We start from the raw sequence: 21,906 nt of genomic DNA, 5'->3' as shown, positions 1-21,906 counted from the left end.
GTTCTATTTTTTTTGGCCGTAATCTGTCGGTATTAGGGATGATAACCTATAAGCAACTGCCAATCAGGACATCTTCTGAAATGTCATATTTTATGTTTAAAACATGATCTCTGACTTATTCTTAGATGACGATTTGTGTTTTTCCCAATCAGTGTACACACACTGCTTTGGGAAATACTATGTTTAGCTCTCTGTATTCATCATTTTTATATGTTATGTTGTGCAGCAGTCAGGCATATTGTAAAAGATTTGTGCAAAATATGTTCATGATGTACTTAAATTTTATTTTTCAGCTCTTCTTCAAGTGGCGATTTCACTTAGCAAGGTAGAGCTTAGTGTCGGTGAATCCAAATTCTTCACATGTACAGGTATGCATTTCATTATATATTCAAGAATGCAGTTTTTGCTAAATTTCCACTATCAACCTGCATAATTTGAATTCAGTTCATAGCCATAGAGTATGTATATTAAAACTATGCATTTTTATATTTTGCATTGAATTTTAACTGCTTGATTGTTGGGGTAAATACTAAGTCTTGCTTGTTTTCCCATAATGTATTTTATTCTGGAGACTGGTGATATTAGATGCCAAGCAGATTAAATCACTTATTTCTGAAACTGATTTCCATTAGTATAAATTGTTTATGTATATTGTTTTGTCCTTTTAGAATTATTTTACTTGGCTAAACACTAATATTAGAATGAATGTAATGATCATAATTGCATAATTTTTCTAAATAGTTAATGAATAAATTAGACATAGCACACTGCACTGCAGTTCAACCTGATTGTTTTCGTGTCCAAAGAACATATGTAACCTGAAAAAGTGGAATTAATTTATTCTAATAAAACAGACTTTTTATCCAGAGAAAATTTTAATAAACTGTGAGAAAAAATATTCTGTGACTGAAGGTCTGAATGCCAAAGTGCTGAATAATTTCCACAAACCTAGAGTGCGTTTGCATGGTAGTTCATTGGAGTCTGTTTTAATAACTTTTATTCAAGGTATATGTAGTGCAAGTTCCTGGCCTAATAACATCCATGGTAGTTTTGCCATTTACCTTAGTGAGGCCAAAATTTCATCTGTGGTGTTGGTGTCCTTTAGGATGCTGCTGACATACACTTTGATGGATGAAATTCTGCCGCCAGTGAAATCAGTGCTAAAACTACCATTGATTTCAGTGGGCCTGGGATTATGCTCTTTCTTCACCTGACCTAAGACATTACTTGGTGTATGGCTCAGACTTTAGTGTGGATATGATCATTGTTTTGTTTTTATAAGATGACAATCAGTATTGCTTATGGTTCTTATAAAAGTAATCTGTTTTTAACAGTGGGACACCCTGGCGCTTTTCAATAGTTTTATCATTCAAAATGAATAAATACCTGAGGTGTTCAGTCTCTCTCAGAGGTTAGGCCTCTCATATATTTCAGTACCTAATAAAGATCATGACAATTTATTTAGAGTGACCATATCATTATATTCATATGAATCTACTGATTGCCCCATAAAAAGTCATCAGTATATCATCCCTATGCTTTATCAAGAGTTTGTCAATGAAGTGGTGGTACAAAATTGTTAGCTCTGTTGTGGTAACAATAGAAATTATGTATCTTTTGTAGGAATGAGGTAAGAGTGACTTACTTTTTTTTGAATGGCTCATTGGTAAACAGTATTACTTAAAATATTACTTAAAATATGTTAGGCCACATTCTGCAGTGTCATCAGTTTTGTTTACTCCCAGGTACTTTTAATTCTACTGAAACCAGAGGAGAGACTGGAAAAAGACCTTATATTAGTTTTATAAATGCCTGAGTAACCCTCTGCTGTTGCCTACTCCCTAATCCCATTTTAGTTAGGGTCGTTGGTTTGCTGGCATATTCACCTGTCCAGCCAAACAGAGTAATTTATCCCTTTTGGAAATCACAGATGTCACTGTTGTTGGTCCTGCATCCTCGCTGACATTCAGCTGTGAAGAGCAAAAACCAATTCGCATTCTCATAATACTCTATGGCAAGGCAGGTCACAGGCTCTGTTTTTTCAGCAGGGTTGATTTGGTGTTGAATATCCGCTTTGTAGTATTTTCTTCAAGGATGTAGCCTTATCTCTCAATAGTCTAACTGTGTTCCAAGATTGGCGATGAGTGGTTAGTCTGAGATACAGAATACGGTGGTGTCGGAATATGGTATAGAATTTGGCCTACTAATACTGCATATGTACCTGTATCAGGAGTGATTTGCACCAATCAGTGAGATTTTTTGAATGGATGATAATTTTAAAAAAGTAAAAGGGCAGGCAGGTGCATGAATTCATCTAGCTGGATATCAGTTAGTTTTGAAAAGTGTAATATAGTTTAATGACTGTTTTTGAATGCAAGTCAAAGAGGCTGCTGAAGTTATTTAATGACAACATAGAAGCAAAATGTAACAGTTCAAAATAGTAAATTAATCTAGTTAGTCTTGCATATAAAACCATTTATCTGGTTGCATTTAAAATATTTTTACTATTTTAAAACTTTCTCTCAAAAATATGTCTTACAAAGATATTTTCTTTAAAAAAAAAAACCAACCAGTTTTTGTAATGGTGACAAAATGTCTCAATGTTGCATTTATTATTCTGGTTACATTACTATGGGCCTCTCTACATGTGCTAAAGGTACAATGGAATATATTCCCATCACATCTTATCATGATCCCAGGCAGCCCTTGTGCCAGCTCCCACAGCTGCAAGCACTGCAGCTGATTGGGCTCAGCAAAGCTTGCAGTAGGGGCAGCGTGGGGAATGCTACCGCCACTGTGAGCCCCATACCTTATGAGGCTTGCAGCAGGGACAGCATTCTCCCCCCTGTGAGCCCCACAGCCAAGGATGCTTGCAGGGTGGGGAGCATGCTAGCTGCAAGCCCCACAGCTGACAGTGCTGCCACTACTTCAAGCCTTGTCAGGTATGGTGCTGGAAGCATGTGTTTCACGCCTGTGGCTGGGAGCCCTTCACTTAATGGGTCTCCCAGCCACAAGGGAGCACATTGCCACATGTTCAATTAATGGTGTTATTAGAACAAGCTACAAAGTTATTGCATAGTTTTGTGGAATATCTTTGTAGCTTATTGCTTGTTTTACCTCACTATTAATTGTTTGAATGTGTAGCTGGGTCACAACTTAAGATGTCATGCCTTAAGTGTAAGGTGTAGAGGGGGTCTTAATGGTATGGTATACTGTACTGTATACTATACTATATAGTACTGAATTATGGTAAATTAATATATAATCCACACCTTACTTTTGCTTCAGGTGATAAAACATCTGAGAGAGAAATGCCAGTGGTTCAGGTCTAAAAATAGAGCATTTCTTCGGAGAAAAATGTTCATCAGAAGCTTTTCTCTATTTAATTGTTTTTGAAATTTAGTTTATTTTTATTATTATCATTATCAGCACTAAGTATCAGATAGACAGGGACCAAGAAGGGTAAAGCTGCAATTAAAAGAAAATTAGAACATACTCCGGGGCAACAAAAAGATGTAAAGAAAGGTTCCATTTAAGTTTTTGCCTAACTTTTTGGCTTGGATGTTATTTTCTTCAAATAAACTTCCCCAAAATGGTATTCTACACTATTGCTGTACAAATACAGATCTCAAGATATTGATAGATTTATGTTTCTAGTCCTTACTAATAATTTAAAATAATAACCCATTGAACCTGTATCTCCTGGTTTTAATTTGGTCCCACTTAAAACTTGTATTCAGTTTATACACAAGATAAGCTTGATATGGTTAAGATCATCTCAACTGAATAAAACATGCTGAACTTTTTTTTTTTTTAATATTGCTTTTTCTTTTAGCTATTGGTGAGCCTGACAGTATAGATTGGTACAATCCACAAGGAGAGAAGATTGTTTCTAGTCAACGAGTAGTTGTTCAAAAAGAAGGTGTTAGATCACGGCTAACCATTTATAATGCAAACGTAGAAGATGCTGGGATATATCGGTGCCAAGCAACAGATGCAAAAGGACAGTCTCAAGAAGCCACTGTTGTTTTGGAAATTTATCGTAAGTGAAATTGAGTGAAAACAAACTAAAAGAGAGGATTTGTTTTAAATTTCATTTATTAGGTAGAAAACTAGCCCTTAATGAAAAAGTAAGCACTCTGTAGACATATTTCTTTGATGCAATTGATTATAGTTCATGCAGTCCAAATCATACATATTGTTATGGAGATTTTAATGGGACATATTCCCCCCTAAAAACTCTATTATAGTATACTATAGTATCATTTAGTATTATGAAATACAGGGCATGTCTACAAATGCATTCATGTGCTTTAGTTAATGTGCATTAATTTTAGTACCTTTGGGCATTTATACATGTGCTCCAAGAGCAATTTGTATTAAAGCACCCAGAACATCTCGTGTATCATCATCCCCACACTTTAAAATGGCAGCAGTGGTGCTTTATCTAAAGCTTGTTCAATGAGATTTAGATAAAGCATCCCTGCTGCCCTGTTGACGTGCAGGGACACTGATACACAAGATATGGAGTCTGCTAGAACACGGTAATTGCCATACGCCATCAGATAAGTCTGCTCCAACACACTGGAATTACAGTATGTTGGAGCAGCCTCTCTGCTCATGTACTTCACATCCTCCATTGTGAAGTACTAAGAAAATGTCCATTAACCTATCTCAATGTGCATTAACTGAAGAGCACAGTTTTTAAGTTAGGAATAGTGCATATTAACCTATTTTAATGCACATTAACTAAATAACACTTTTTCAGTGATGCTTTAATGCACATTAAAGTAGGCTAATGCACATTAAAGTGCATGTGTAGATGCTCCAACAGTGTCTTATCATGAGGATGCACTATGTATATTTCTTGTAGGAGAAAGTACCTGTAACAGGGGCCCCAACCCCAGTTACCTGAGGGAAGCAAACTGCAGTGAAGCTGCAATGAAGTAAACTGCAGACTTGTAACCCTTCTAGTAGGGTACAGACTGCAAGAGCAACAAAAGGGGAGTAAGGGGAGGGACTAAAAGGGAGTGAGGCACTGAAAAATTCTTTTTTTTTTCTTTTTTTTTTTTAAGTTAGCAGGTTTAGAGTTTGGGTGAGGTTACCAATACGTGAACTAACATGGGAGAGCCCAAGATGGGCTGATAAGAATTAGTCAATAATAATAAATAATAAGTATTAGGCCAAAATAAATCTCCTTTACAAATTCCAAATTGCACATTGATTTGTAGGAGGAGGGATGCAGCATTTAGGCTAGGTACAGACATTCAAAAAGCCCAAGGTGGAATTGATCTAAGTTAGATGGTTTTTTGTAAGCAGCGTAGCTTTGATCAGTAGCAAATAGAACACACATTTGCCCTTTGTTGAGAGAAGCAAATCTTAGACCATATTCTGCCATTTTAAAACCAGTCTGTGTGTGCTGAACTTCTGTTATGGGTAGAGATTAGTTTCCAGCCACTTATACCAGTAAAAGTGTAATGTTTGTACCTGACCCTAGTGTTTAAAAAAGAGCATACAGTAAAATATCAATCTTTCCCTGTACTTGGTCCTGGGACTTGTAGGAACTTGGTTAGAAAGCTTTAAAGCCTTTATGATAGCCATTAAGTGCCATCTAAGCACATTCTGTTTACCTAAACAATATATCCAGTATTTAATTGAAGATTATTTCTTCAAATATAAACAGTAGGCATTGTGATGAAGTGAGTATATAAAAGCCATGCCAGAGGAACTTTGCCAAAGTGTAGTTCAGATAGCTTTAGCAGGTATAATGTATTGAACTGAATTCTTTAAATCAATTGGATATATGTACTAACCTAAATGAAGCACTCAGATAAAGCCTAAGATTAAAAATTCATGCATTGAAGCTATATTGTGCCATTATTACTTAAGCAGAACTCCTCATTTACTTCAATGGTGAATTCTGTATTAAAATTAATGACAGGCTGTGGCCAATAGTCAGGCCAGGTCACTGATGAGCTAGAACATGACAAGTAAATGTCAGGTCAAATACTGAAGTGCTGCAGCTGTAAAAGTACAGCAGATGCCAAAGGATAGACCATTTGAAAAATAAATACGACTGACAAAACAACTGTTCAAGCTGATGACATTTACAAACAATAACACGATGGTTGCAAAGTTGATAGTTCAAAATAATTTCAAATTCTGTAGAAGTTATTTGTATGCCTAAAGCTATCAATCACAACATGGGCAGACTACTGAGAAGTATAGAAATCCGTTGAAGTCTTTGTCAGAAGTATAGCAATCTAATGTTTAACAAAATAGTTCTCAGGAGCAAAGAAAAAGAAAATTACAAGAAACCAGGAAAAAGACATGAAGTTTCATGCCAAATTTTCCTAATTTGCATTGTTTATGCTATATGATAGAACAATGAGAGTTCCTGTATCCTTTCAAGTGTGATTGTAAGTACACAACAGTCAGTATGGCCAGGTACATACATTACACTTTTACTGGTATAAGTGGTCAGAAGCTGGTCTATACCCATCACAGAACAGACATTCAGCACACATAGACTGGTTTAAAAAATGGCAGAATTCAGTCTTAAGATTTAGCCACATCCGCCTGGCCCCCCACCAAAGGGCAAATACGTGTCCTGTTTGCTACCAATCTAAACTATGCCACTGTTTATAGACCTCATTGGCCAAAGATCAGGCTGTACAAGAGATGTACACAATAGCAGTATGTGACCTGGGTGCCACATTGACTGTTCAATCCTGCACTTGAAGTCTCTGAAAAGTGGATTTGTAGAAGCAAGTAGGAGATAAATACTTGTCTCCATATCTTACCCTCCAAACCAGCCAATGACAAGAAATGCTTGAACTTCAGGGGAGCTTCTATTCTGTCCTAAATAATATTTCTTTGTGCTCTCCCTGTGCACGAAATGTGCATTAACAGAGAGAATACGTCTAAGGTGTGGTCTTTCAAAAGATCTTCTTGGGCAACAGTTTGGCAAGGACCCTGCATAGGGTACTGTGTTGTATTATTTTTCAATAAGGATTCAAATGATTCAAACCTTACTTGCACAATAAACTACTCCAACCCCAAATTATTAAATAATATATTTTTGAATAAATATGGAGTTATATGTCGGTTGGGTTTTGATCACTTAGGTTTCACTCAGATGATATATTTTGTCTTTTTCTACAATCAAGGAGCTAAAATTTCACTTCCCCACCCTCTCTTTTATTTACTTTTTAAATAAAAACTAAGATTTTTCAGAAAATCTCTCCCTTTTTAGTTTCTGGGGCATATATAGAAAAATACAAACCGCTACCATCAAGGACGTTTCTACCTCAGGAAGTACTCACCCTCCTGAGTAAAAATTCCACTGCCAGGCCCAAAATAGTTAAAAGCGAGAAGTAGGAATCTGTTTTATATCTTAAAGAATAGATTAGATGACCTGATTACAAATGTTCCCACCTCTTTTTCTTTGATTTATTTCTCTTTGAACAATGTCTTGCAATGTAACCTGCAAAGCTAAAGAAAATAATGTGAGGTTTGTTAAATTCTGTTCTTCACATTTTACAGAAAAGCTCACTTTCCGAGATATAACATCCCCACAAGAATTCAGACAAGGAGAGGATGCAGAAGTTGTTTGCCGTGTCACTAGTTCACCTGCACCTGTTGTCAGTTGGTTGTATCGAAATGAGGAAGTCACAACTATCGCTGACAGTTAGTATTTTGGTAACTCTTTACGTTATAGTTCTAATTACAAGTAATAAGTCATATTTTAATAGAAAGTGCAGGATAGCAAGGATGAATCTTAAAAGGGGCTTTTAATTTTTACTTAATATGTATTTGGATTATACATAAGTTGAAAGTTGAAATGGGGACTGATAGCTTTCTAAGGGTATAATCATACAAATAAGTTGCCTTGAGTATATTAAGATAAGATAAAAATGAGTGATGTCATATTTGTTGAAAGACGATGCAAATCAACAAAATGAATAAAAACAGTGAGTACTCTCTTCATGAAATATCACTTGAAAATGTTCATTTTATTTCAGATGATGTTGTGCTCTTTGAACTTTTACTCTATGAAGACTATATGAAGGAATGATTATTTCAGGGTATATTGAAATAAATGAAAAGCATCCTTTCACTAACTATTTATGCTCTTACTAAGTTAGAATGAAAGTAATATAGCATCTACTGACCTAATACGATTACACCTGTGTTTTTACCCTACTTTTTTTTCCTTTTATACTTTTGCCCATAGCTTTTAAGAACAGAAGGGAACGTTCTTTGTGGTGAAAGTAAGGAGATATACTGCTACTGTCTCTCTTCTAAGACATCACTGCTTCTCCCCAGAGCAGATTAATGTTGGTTTGTAGTAAGATACCTATGTCTATTGTGAGGTGAATTGTTTTCCTATCTAGCTTCCCAAGACTACAAAGGAAAAAAGTCAGTAAAACAATTGCCCATGTTTTGTCACATTGTCCATTTTGGGGTTTTGTTCCTCTTAATTGTTATAAGAAAGCTCTTTAGATTCTCATGGGAATGACTGATCTCACTAGAACTTCACTATCTTACAAAGTATTCTCATGAAATTTCCTCTCGAGTTTTTTTTGGCAGTATCAGGCTTCAAATGCTTGATGAGCTTCAGGTAACGATTCAACCTTTAATTTAACCATTTCTTTAGCTCAAGATCCTGACTTGAGTGGAACTGTTTTTATTTTGTTCATTTTGTTTCATAATCCTTTGAGCACACTTCCGATTTATGTTAACCCAGTAATCTTACAGCAGCTTGACTTAAAAATCCTGTTTATGGGAATTTACTCAGAAGAAGGCTTGCTTCAGTAGGGCTACTTATGTCAGTGAGTACTAATCAGTGTTTGTAAAGGCTTGCATGATTAAGTTTATCCAGATGTGTGGCTTGATCCCTTATTCTTATTTTATCCCAGTATTTCTCTATTCTTATTCTACCTCAATGGAGGAAGAACGTAAATCTTTTCCCTATAAGATATACAAAGCATGAAAAGACAGGTGTTTCCCTACCTGCATACCAGTGACTTGTCCACTATCAGACTTGGCCTTTTCCTTCTAGTGTTATCAACCAATTTGGAGATTTATCAGTCACCACCTTCCAATGCTTTTCTGCTTGTGACAAAATTGTAAAATGCATCATAAGCACATTTGAAATTTCAGGTTGAAGCATGCAGACTCCTCTTGAGTGGCATTAATGTTCTACTTTTTTACTTCAAAACTAAAATAATATGTTTAGATATAATTCATAGCCTCACCAAAGAATTATAGCCACCAAAGAAGAGACCAATGTGGCTTCTGTTTGGAAGACCACATGCAATCCTGCACCAGTGCTGGAAAAACTATTTTTGTTTAGTTGCATAGTATTTGTTATACACATGGTACAAAAGCCAGACAAAGTTTCGTTTCAGTTTGATCTGTGCATATTTTGTTTAATCCCTGCCCTCACCCTGCTGCAAACGTCTTAGTAGAAGAACTGCATTTAGAAGAGAGATGCAGTTTTTCTATATATTTTAAATAGTAACTAAATGTGTGGGTTTTAAGATTTTGGAAGATAACTAACACCTAAGCAGCAGTTGAACGAAAGTAAGACTTTAAAGTCTGAAGGATATCTGAGAGAAAAGCCTCATTGCATTAATTTGTTTTGTATTTCTTTTGTTATAGTTTCCTACAAACTTTGTGCAAAAGACTTGGATATTTTCTCAGAATCATGCTTTTTTAAATGGGATTTTTTTTAAGTCTTTTTTTAAAGTATTTAGATTTATCCATGAAGCTTTTCATCATGTAATAGTTGAGTTTGAGCTACCTTATGAGGTATGAACTGTTTAAGAAAGATAAATACAAGGTATTAAGTTCCTAAATAGTCTATATTTGGCAAGTATAATTTGCATTTTAAAACCTTTTCTCTTCTATGTCTTGGTATCACATTGGGATCTTTTGTCAGACTTATGTTTGATAGTAAAGTCCCATTGAATTCAGTAGGATCCTGCATGCAGGTAAGCTCCCAGATCCTGATGTAGGAAGTGATCATTTAAGTGTATGCAAGGAAGAATTGAAATGGTTTGAGTATTTATAGTAAAAGTTTAGTAACAATTCTTTATTGTAACTAATGGATAACTATTCCTATAATATAAAGCTAAGCACCTACATTCATTAAATATTAAATGTATTAAAAGATGCATTTATTATAAAAATATATTTGTATTTATTCTAATTGCTGTCTTCATTTTTGTTCCTAGAAACCTAAAAACTATAGAAAAATTTGACATTTGAAACTGAAATGATAATTTCCTTGTATATTGTGCAGGGTTTTTTTATTATGCACAAGGAAGTCATTTTCATTTAAAACATTTTTAGCACCTGCATTGGTGAGAGCTATATAATAATTGGATTCCTTTACTGCTCTAGCTTTCCAATTACAAAATTAATATAAGTCTGCTGTATGTGTTACATAGTGAATAAACGTCTAGGATTTGAATCTGCATAACTAGCTATGATCATCCAGGCAGCCTTGGAAGTTCCTATTAATTGTATATCTGCTTTGCATAGGAGGCTGACTTAATTCCTAGACAGGTCAGTTCTTCATAGTGAAATATAAAGAATATGAAGGAACTTTATAGTTAACTGGGACTCTGAAGTCTCTTTGATCTTTCCATCATACTCAAATTACTAGATAGTGCTTCAGTTCCAAGATTTACAGTATTCCTTCTGGTCAATCATGAAGTGAATGAATGAACTGTCCAACATACTTTGGTAAAATTTAAAAAGACTGACCAGGGAAACCATGACTTCAGGAAGAAACCCTTATTCCCTAAAACACTTTCTTTCTTGGCTAGGTGCTTTATCTTTTTAAAGATAGAGTAGGAGTTCAGTAACTCAAAGAAGAGTTGACCTGCTGTAGTTACCTATGATGTTCTCCAAAGCTTAGTTGTCATGAATTACAATCCCATTGTGTTGCAGGGCACTAAGGTGCCCTGCTCCTGGAAGAGCAGAAACTGCCTGGGGAGGGAGCCCAAAGAGAAAGACAGAAGCCCAGGTGCAGGTTACCCGGGCAAAAAAACAGAGGGCAAATTAGCCTGCACTTGCACATGGTCAGCTGACCAAAAGGGGCAGGGCCCTGGGCCCATATAAACCCCAGGCTGGAACTAGGGAGGGCAGTTCCCTGCTAGCAGCCAGAGGGGAAGGAGCCTCCAGGGAGGAAGTGCCCAGTGATACAGCAACTGCCTGTTATGCTGCCCCTAGGTCTAATGGGGCTCCATGAGCTCTGCAGGTACCCTTGCCTACTCACCACTTAGTGCTGGGGACGAAGTTTGATGCTTTTAAAGGGGCAGAGCATGCCCTTTTCTTTTGTATTATGTTATAGCCCAGGGGCTTATGTTTGTTTGCTGTTTATAACACTGGTGGTTTGGCCGAGGGTATTTGGGGAAGAAGGAGGCCTCATTGGGGTCCCACTACAGCGTGAGGACCCTAGCACCCGAGAGGGCATGGCATTTGGGTGTGGCACAGACCCCGGTGCCAGCAAGGGTGCAGCATTTGGGGGGCACAGACCCTGGTGCCAGCAAGGGTGCAGCATTTGGGAGTGCACGGACCCCAGCACCAGCGAGGGCACAGCGTTTGGGTGGGACACAGACCCCAGTGCCTGAGAGGGTGCAGCATTTGGGGGAGGCACAGACCCCGGCGCCAGTGACATGCAGAGACAGGGCTGCGGAGAGCCCAGAGAGGACAAGGGGGCCAAATCGCAGCAAGGCCTGGACAGGACAATGTCAATGCCATCTGTGAGGCTTGGGTGTGGTAAGACGGTGGTTGGAGCCATGCATATAGTCCATAATGCTATGGTGTCCCAAAACATCTATTTTGAAATAGGATCCACAAGGGATCTGGGGACCCACAGAGTCCAGAGAAGTCCATCAGAACCATGTCTGACAAGACATGAAGGCAGCCTCCCTATATTACATTTTCATCAAGACTTGGCAGGCGAGAAAAGTGGGTGCCCATCGGGCTGAATTGGCATGCTCAAGAGCCTTAGGAGATTATGGCCATTCTTGCAGACCCCATCCCGTGACATATTTCATGAGAGTCATATCCATGGTGCTAGAGATGATGATGGCCTGAACTATTTTTAATTATTAATTTCTTCTTTACATCAACTGTATGCCCTTAGTTTGTTTGTTTTTTTTATGTGCACAGCAGGAATACACAGGGAATTAAGCTAGTACCCATTTAAATTGGTGTGAATGTCTCTGAGGGACTGAAGTCAGCCATGGGAGGTACTAGCTGCCAAAAAGTAGTGTAAATATGTTATTGTTTTCATTAATCCAGTCATCAAATTGTGTACATATAGCAGACATACAGTTTTCACAGACCTGAGAGCCACTTGCTAGAGATGTGGTTTAGAAACACTGGGGATAGGTATTTTCTTCAACTGTGCCACAGCACATCACAGACTAACTGAATTCAAGATTGGGGCAGTAACATAACTAATGGTGGATGACAGGGGCACAAATTTAGAGGAGGCTCCAGACTGGTGGTCCTCAGGGAGCAGTAACCAAGGGTAGGGAGACCATACTGTGAGCGCTTGAGGTCTGAGTGTCTGGAGCAGGTAAGAGTAACAACAGCTTCCCACTCCAACACTTCTCCCTCACCTCCCCCCAAATCCTTCATGCCTGTTGTTGTGTACGACAGTGCTCTGTAGTACGTTTTTCCTGTTGTGAGAGGAAAAAGGTATTGAATGCTGTGTATATGTTGGTTGCTTGTTTTGTTTCTTCTATTTTCAGTATAGGATCCGGATATTTTTAATACAACTTTAACAGTCTGGAAAACTCTCTGAATTCAAGCTTACAAACCCTTCCTGATTCAGTTTAAAAGGAGTGATTTTTTTTTTTTTTTTTTGGTATAAATTTGGCTTATGTGCCTTTATATAACCTGTCACACAGGATTTCATTTTTAAAAATACAGAATTGAGACTAGTCTTGTGTCATGCTGCCACTATAAAACTCCTATTTCTGGGAGATGGTCTTATAAAAAAGCCATATTCGATATAGGAGCTAAAATATAAAATACAGGACAGTATCCAGTAATTGGGAGATTACAGAAGACGCATACAAACCTTACCTAGGGTCATACTCCACAGAAACTAATTCTGGTACCACAAGACAAGATTGTAGAGAAAATATCTAGGTATAAGAGTGGAATCAAGAAGTAAAATACAAAGACATTTTCCCAACAAGTGATGTAGTTACAGAAGGCAAAAATATATATTAAGCCACTGCCTAGCACTCCATCTTTGACATTTCAAGAAAGGTGATGATGATTGTATTTTATGATCAAAGAGATCATTTGAACTACAGCCTCTCCTAGAATGAGAGACCAAATGAAACAGATTTATGATGAACTGGTCTGATACTCTTGATCATATTAGAAATGCCCAGTCAATTAAGGCCACCTAAGGAACAACATGGGATTTGTGCCATGTTGTTCCTATCTCAGCAATCCAAGCTCAAAATCATAATAAACTCTAAACAGCCCATAATGAACCAATATCTAGGCAAAAGAGAATTGGTGTCTCAGAAAGCTTCTACTGATACATATTTTTAAATCACAACAGTGGGAACCCTGCTACTTCGAAAATAAACTTAATGACAAACAAAATCTAAGGATGATTTTAAGTATTTCTGCTTCAAATCGATAGTTTATGTCTTTCTAACTGGAACTGTGTACCTTTGGGAAGAACAACGTCTGTCCATGCCTTTTGGGTGAAATTCATCAACATAAACTCTTACAATTGAGATTCATAGTACATAGGGCTTCTTTTAGCCTGTTGCACAAGGGAACCGTGCAACATTTTGGTGGAAAACTACTGCATCCATGGAACCTATGGATGTTGTTTTAGGCCTTTCCTATGATAAGAAACTGGGGGGGGGGGCTACTCTTGAACTTGCTCATTGTTTTGTCTACATTAATACTGTAGGTTATGGGAGTCTTAGGATTCATCTGTTTCTAGTTTGTTTGTTTGTTTTAATCTACTGATTAGCTATGGGATCCTACTTTTATGTCCTAGGCCATAGTAAAGCTTATGGTGTTCAGTGTCTTATTCTTCACTGTTCTCATCCATTGATTGTGATTCTCTTTCTTGGGCAAATTTAATTTATATGTTGCTATACCTATGAGGCAGTACATTATCTGTCAGTGTGGAACATACATTTCATTACTTCCTTGTTAGACCTATGTATATATTATGATATATTGCTAAGATAAGCTGTTACCTATGAGAGAAGTCTGCTGCTCTAGACTTTGCCCTATGCATTTTTGTGGTATATCTGAATAACATCTCTTTTTTTTAATATCTGACTGTGAAGTGTGAGTTTGTTGACTTTGGGCATGGACAGACAAATGAGTTACCATAAAGTAAATGGCAGTAATTGCCCATGTGTGTGTTTCTACCCAATGATTTAAACAAATGCTAACTGATGTAGCTTACATATCAGTAAGAAAGAGTAGAGCCACCTTGCTTAGCTTTCATTTACGGTGTAATAAAAGTGCCTGTGCAATCAGTTGCCATGGAGTAGCAGATGTGTAAATTCCCACTATGTTTTCCCTCGTGATAATTTATTCATGTGCCCATAGTCTTAGTCTGGCTGCACATAAGTGCCTCCTGCTGGGTAGAAACAATTACTTTACATATTTAGTGGCATAATTTATAACATACGCAGTGATTTCCTGAATATTGTACCAATACACAATTGTACCAATGGATTAGGTAGAGTGATGATTTCTCAAGCTAGCCATATGTTTCAGTGCACTTCCTATCCTACTCCTCTTTCCTGCATGTAATGTATATCCCTTGTATAAATCTGTCAGCTATGATGGTAGAAAGTGTGAATTATGAAGTTTATTCATCTGATGTACAGTTTTAGGGTGCCTATCTAAAACTCATCAAATGAGCTTTAGATATAGCATCCTGTAACCTTTTTGAAATGTGCAAGGGCATAATACACATTATGGTGAGTCATTTTAATTAGAGTGACTGTCTAGGGACCACTCTAATTAAAATGCCCCCCTGCCACCCTGGAACACAGGTATAGGGAGACTTATTTAGAGAAAAGAAATATATATAGAATTTCCACTATAGAATTTTTATGGTGTTTTGCAGGCATCTAAAACATCATTGTTATTATTACTGTTGTTACTCTTATAATAATGATAATAATCATTAATATTGTGGTTGTTTGATTATCTTATTTTACAGAGAAAAAAGAAAATGTAATTTGCATGTGTTGATGTATGATATGGCATTGATGCTCAAGCATGACTCTAACAACCTACACATAATCAGTGAAAGTATTTGAAAGCATGAATGTACCTTTAAGATTTTACTAGACAAAATCATTTTTATTTTTTTTTCCATTTTTAATTTGGAGTTCTGGATTATGCAGCCAGTTTTACTCCACAAAATGCCTTAGACGGACAGTGGTGTGTGGGAAGTAGCAACAATAAAAAAAACCCAAAAAACCAAAAAACTAATTCTCTGGTAACTGTTTAAGGGCATCAACCTAATTAACATATTAGCCTGAGTGGCCTTAGCTGGCTACATTTCCTATTGAACAGTGATTAAGTCCCTGAAAAATATGATTATACCTATAGATTCATAGATGTAGTGTAGGAAGGGACCGTGCAGATCTTCTAGTCCAACCCTCTGTCCTGGGCAGGGGAGAAAACTGGGCCCAAATGACCCCAGCTCAGTAATCGTGAAACCTCCTCTTAAAGATCCCCAAGGTAGGAGACAGCACTACTTCCCTTGGAAGTTGGTTGTAGATCCTAGCCGCCCTGACTGTGAAGTAGTGCCTTCTAATGTCTAGTGTGAACCTACTCTCAACTTATGGCCATTATTCCTTCTTACTCCAGGAGGGGCTCGGGAGAACAAGGTCTCTCCCATTCCCTGCTGGTTCCCCCCTAGTAAGTTTATAGATGGCCACCAGGTCCCCTCTCAGCCTTCTTTTGTGAAGGCTGAGCAGGTTGAGGTCCCATAGCCTCTCCTCATAGGGTCTGCCCTGCTGTCCCCAGATCATGTGAGTGGCCCTCTTTTGGACCCTCTCAGTGTTGTCCAGATCCCTCCTGAAGTGTGGCGCCCAGAACTGGATGCAGTACTCCAACTGCAGCCTGGCCAGTGTCGCATAGAGGGGGAGGATCACTTCCTTGGCCCTGCTTGTAATGCATCTGTGAATACATGATAAGGTGCGGTTAGCCCTACTGACTGTGTCCTTGCATTGGCTGCCCATGTTCATCTTGGAATCGATAATGACTCCAAGATCTCTTTCTGCCACTGTGCTTTCAAGAAGCGAGCCCCCCAGCCTATAGGTATGCTGCTGGTTCTTACTGCCCAAGTGCAGCACCCTGCACTTGTCAGTATTGAATCCCATCTTATTCTCATTTGCCCATCCCTGTAACCTGTCCGGGTCCAGCTGTATCCTATCCCTCCCTTCTAGCTTTCCCATCTCATCCCAAATCTTGGTGTCGTCCACAAATTTAAACAGGGCGCTTTTCACCCTCTCATCCAAGTCGCCAATAAAGAAATTGAACAATGCGGGGCCAAGGACTGAACCCTGGGCCCTCCAGATCCCTCCAGATCGAATATGACCCATCCACCACCACTCTGAGTGCGGCTCCTCAGCCAATTTGCTATCCATCTGACTGTGTAGGCATCAGTGCCACAGTTGCCTAGCTTTTTTAATGAGAATGGGGTGGGAGACGGTGTCTAAGGCCTTCCTGAAGTCCAGGAAGACTAAATCTACCGTGACACCTGCGTCCAATGATTTTGTGACCTGATTGTAAAAGGCAATCAGGTTGGTTTAACAGGACCTGGCCCTAATGCAACCATGCTGGTTGCCCCTGAGCATCATCCCTGCTGCTGGCCCTTCATAGATGTGCTCCTTGGTAATCTTCTCAAAGAGCTTGCCCAGGATTAAAGTAAGACTAATGGGCCTATAGTTGCCCGGGTCCTCCCTTCTCGCTTTTGTGAAGATGGGGACCACATTGGCCCTCTTCCAGTCATCCAGCACCTGGCCAGAGCACCATGAGTGCTCGTAAAACTATGCCAGGGGCCCCGTGATACCCCCTGCCAATTCCTTCAACACCCTGGGGTGGAGAGCATCTGGACCTGCTGATTTGAACATGTCCAGCCCCCCCGGAAGTTCTCTAACTCGGTCCTCCCTGACCCTAGGCCTGGCAGAGTCTCTCCTGAATCCATCCTGAATCTTGGTGGGGGAGTCCTGGTCCCTGAACAAAAAATGGATGCAAAGAAATTGTTAAAAAAGGTCTGCTTTTCCCTCTGGTGCAACAACCAGATTGCCTAGCGTATCCTGCAGGGGCCCCACATTACCCAGTGCCTTCTTCATACTCCCTATGCATTTAAAAAAGGACTTTTTGTTGTCCTTGATCCTTGATGCTACCCCTAGTTCCATATCTGCCTTAGCTTTCCTAACAGCCCCCCTACAGACCTGAGTGATGGAGGTATACTCCTCTTTGGTGATAGCCCCTCCCTTCCACTGGGTGTACACCTCGTTTTTGGCATTCAGGCATTCCCGAATGCCCTTGGCAAGCCAGGGGGGCTTTTGAGCACTCTTGCCCTCTTTGCTTCTCATTGGGATTGTCACCCTTTGGGCTCTTAGTATCTTCTTCTTAAGGGATGACCACTCATCTTGAGCACCCAGTTCTTCTACTCTCCAGGACCCCAGTGCCAATCCTACCAATCTCAACTCATTGAAGTTGGCCCTCTTGAAGTCAAGGGCTACGGCTTTCCTTCAGGCCCTTGACACCCTGTGCTGGATGGTGAATTCCAGCAGGTGATGATCACTGTCACCCAGGTGGTCGAGTCTCCTTACCAGGTCGTTGCCTGTGGCCAGGACCAGGTCCAGCAAGGCATTTCTCCTAGTGAGACTGTGCACCTCCTGGGTTAAGTGGAGGTCCTGTATCTTGGCAAGGAACCTTTGTGAGCGTTCTTACCTGGCTGACTGCTCCTCCCAGCAGATGTCCGGGTAATTTATACATGACACATGACAACTACATCCCTTGCCTTAAGTGCCTCCGCAGGCTGACCTGAGAATTCACAGTCCAGCTCTTCCCCTTGGTTGGAAGGTCTGTAGTAGACCCCTACCATTAAGTCCTTTTCCCCATGACCCCCCTGTATTCTGACCCAGAGCAATTCAGCATGTTTATAGCATGTCATCATCATAGCTTTACAACTAAGTTACTGAAAGTAACAAGCAGAAGAAGATCCAGTCAACCTTGTGTGTTAACTTTTTTCTATGACTTGATCATGCTGGGATATGTTTATACTTCAGACATCCAGGAGGATCTGGGCCAAAGGCTAATAAATATATTCACTATCCAGCTCTAAAAGGTCAAATGATCTTTAAGCCTCCCTCTGCATCTGCAGGTAAAGGTGTGATTGGATCCAATGCATGCTCCATACAGTTGCACCTCCTGCCATGCTTCACATGCATACAGTTATAAAATCATACATTAAATCCAATTGTATCATAATCCTGGTGCACTGGAAAGAAGCAGGCTCCCACAACTAGGAACTCCCTTGGAAGGGGCTCCCAGCTGAAGGGGCCTTGCATAGGCTGGAACCAACAGACCCTGCAACAGATGGGGCTCCTGGATGCATCTCATGCATACGTGGGGCTGAGGGTTTTGCAGCTGACAGGGCTCCCAGCCCTGGCTGAACCTCACATGCATCCAGGGCCAAGAGCCTCATGAGTTGCAGGACTCTTGGTCCCTCCTGTGGGACAGGAGCCAGACCTAGAACCCCACGGACGGTGGGAGTTTCACGGCCTTGGAGATCACAGCAGCTGTCTCCTTAGGGTTCAGGGTTTTCACATTGGGCAAGGTTCACCTGTGCAGCTGAGAGCTTGTCAACTGATAAAGCTCCCAACTGCAGGGGAGACCCTGCTACACATGCTTCCCATTTCAGTATGAATCATCTGTATATAAGAGTTGTTGAGAGTAATGTTAGCTATTTGGGGAAAAGTAGTATGTGGAGAGGAATTCTTATTAGAGGGATGAGTAAAGCTACGGGTAACATGTAAAGTTACCTATTCAAGATTTTTTTTTTACTGACCATCTCCTAGCTTTTACTGACAACCAAACTTTTTACAATTGCATGCTTTTACATAATATAGACATAATTTTATTCTGTCAGGCCCTGCCCTGATGTTGAGCCTCAGTTATAAAGGCTGGTTTCAAATAAGCATTTAATATGAACTATAGTTTAAAAAAAAAAATTCAGTAAAAAAAAAAAATGTCTTGGGTTGTCAACCCTGCTTGACTATAGTAATGCTTGATGGCTCCCTCTCTATATTCTTATGGTCCTGACTGGACTATGCTGCCCTTCTAGCTTAACCCCTAGCCATTCCCCACATCCCAGCACAGACCTCTCCCCAAAGAAGCCTAGCTGCAGTATTACAGGCAACCTGGAATGCAACAGCAGCAGCACATGGTTGATTGAACAACCGTTACAGGGTGCTGTCCTCCTTGTTGGACACCATGTGGTGCTCCTGTGCTCTGTCATCTGTTAAGGGGAGTCTGATTAGTGTTTTTATGGATGGATAAAGTTCTTTTGTTTGGTTGGTTGGTTAAACAGACTTTAATACCATCCATTTTAGCCTGATTTTATTGACAGTTGGTAAGTTTACTGACAGTTGACAACCCTGTATATGTACTATGTGAGCATCTTTGTAGATTTTTATCCAATTTTATTTTAGGGAGAAGAATCTCTATCAAATTTCCTAAGTTGGATGGAATATTTTCTGTAGATCCTTGTTTTCTTTCCCCCTACTGGGGATAAAATTTGTAGGATTTTATATTGTTGCTTTGGATAAATTCAGTTTTATTCCTATTTGTATTAATGTTTTACTTTGCCTCTAGATCTATTCTACAAGGTTCTGTGAATCCTGTTGATTGATTATCAGCAGTTATATCTCAATGTCTGATCCTCCCTGCATTTGGATCCACGCAAAGTAACTGGAGCACTTTGTTCCATTGGATCCCAATTCAGCAATTATTGAGAGAAATCCTTAACTACATGCCTCTTTACATGCTTAAGCTTTAATGATTTGAATCACAAATTTGCAGAAACCACAGGAGTCGTATATAGTCGCCTGAGGAGAAGTATATGACTCAACAGGCATGGTTTGACATAGGCTAATTTAGAAAGAAATGAAGTAAAAATTATCTTCAGCTACAACTTATTCCTGCAGTGTCTTAAGTATGTCTACACATATCCAACGCAGCACTTAAGCATATAGTTAGGCCTTAATTTTGCACTGCACTTACACTGTGCAAATGAACAGAACTTGAACACTTTGAGTATGTACTTAAATGTTTAGCTAGATTGGAGCCATATGCTTGGCACCTTGAACTGTTAAGCTCATAGTTAAACATTTGACCAGAAGCAGTAGTATCTGTGATCTAATGGGGTTGGGAAAACACATACCCCATGTTTTCTCACATACAGCATGCTCTCCATATTAGACATACTTTATTTTTGTAGGAAGCTTGAAGGAAAAAAAAATCTTCCTGGTAAAGGAAGCAGCAGGTAGGAAGTGAAGTCTGCTTCTGAGCCATCTGCCAGCCTAGCAGGTCAGATGGGACCCACTGATGGGACCCACAGTGGATGGATGCAAGGGTATCCACTGCTGCACCTCCTAGCATTGCCAGCAACACTTCTTTTTAGGCAGCAGTGATGAAATCAATTAACTGATTGAATCATTAGAATTTGCTTGATTCCTTCTAAACTCTTGGTTCTAAGGTGTTAACAGCACTCTTTGCTTTTAAATGGTCTTTAATGATTGCACTACTTCAGCTACCTTTACCCCTGCAATGCTGCTGTTAGCTGCTCCTAGTAACTTACATTCCATTTCACAGCCCTGTGGATGCTGTTGTTTTTTTTAACCTCTGGCTAATAATATTAGCATAGGTGTGGAAATATTAACTCAGGTGAACATGAGCGCAGGTATGGAAACCACTTTTAATGAAGCATTGGAGGCATTGTCCAGATGATCCACAAGGTTTGATTTTGTTTTATAAATCTGAAAAAGAGACATATATTTAACTATAATGACTCTATCACTAAAGAAACAATATATTTTGATTATTTTGACTAGTTTGTTGTGGTTTTATATATAATATTTGGTATTACAAATTAATGCACATTCCAATAAATATGTATTTGTTTATTTATTTATTTATTTATTTTTGCTTCAGTATTAAATTGAATAATATAACAATGTAACTCTAGGCCCCCAATTATTAGTGAAGCTTCTGAGAAAAATGTGTTTTGTTTTATATGTGGTGATGCACCACACCATCTGCACCCCCCTTTTCAAAAATCCTAGACCCATCTATGGGAACCACAGACCGACCCGGCATATCAGCTCATATCATCCAGCAGGGGAGGGGGGGGAGGGGGGTGCTCCCTATAAATTTGGTAGCAGAAGAGTAGATAGAGCACTAATCACTGTAACTCCCAGAGCTGTGGCAATTAATGCTGCCACTGCTAGCCCAGTGCCAAATTTCTGGATACTCGGGGATTCATATTTCTTGCATTTAAGGCACACCCCAATTTTTGCCACCTAATTATGTGCCAAAAAATGTGGTGCATGCATGAGTGCACACGTGTGTGTACCCACAGACACACACATTTAAGTTTTGGCTGAAACTGAATGTTTATATAGAAACAGGAATAAAATGTTGGTGAATGTAAGAATGGTCATAGTTGTCAGATCAAAGTTTGGGCTCCAACAATAGCAAGAGTTTTTAAAATAAGCAACTTTAGAGGTAGGGTAAAAGAAACAGGGAATGTGTAGAATATTCTATCTACTGCATACTTTCCCAGTAACCTCCTGC

The 21,906-nt window shown here is 39.2% G+C and overlaps 1 protein-coding gene across 2 annotated transcripts in view; it reads left to right on the top strand.

Annotated features, from left to right (window-relative positions):
* Positions 1-21,906, top strand: part of NCAM2 (neural cell adhesion molecule 2) — a 691,500-nt gene that overhangs the window by 365,394 nt on the left and 304,200 nt on the right. For both annotated transcript variants that reach the window (XM_019524735.1, XM_019524736.1), the window contains exons 2-4: positions 294-368; positions 3,836-4,042; positions 7,546-7,689. In XM_019524735.1, the coding sequence (XP_019380280.1) occupies positions 294-368; positions 3,836-4,042; positions 7,546-7,689 (426 nt within the window). The remainder of the gene's footprint in view (positions 1-293; positions 369-3,835; positions 4,043-7,545; positions 7,690-21,906) is intronic.

Source organism: Gavialis gangeticus, unplaced genomic scaffold (genome assembly GCF_001723915.1).
Source record: "Gavialis gangeticus isolate Ggan-Ray unplaced genomic scaffold, GavGan_comp1, whole genome shotgun sequence".
In the NCBI taxonomy this organism is placed as follows: Eukaryota; Metazoa; Chordata; order Crocodylia; family Gavialidae; genus Gavialis; species Gavialis gangeticus.
This window is presented reverse-complemented; position numbering and strand designations above follow the sequence as displayed.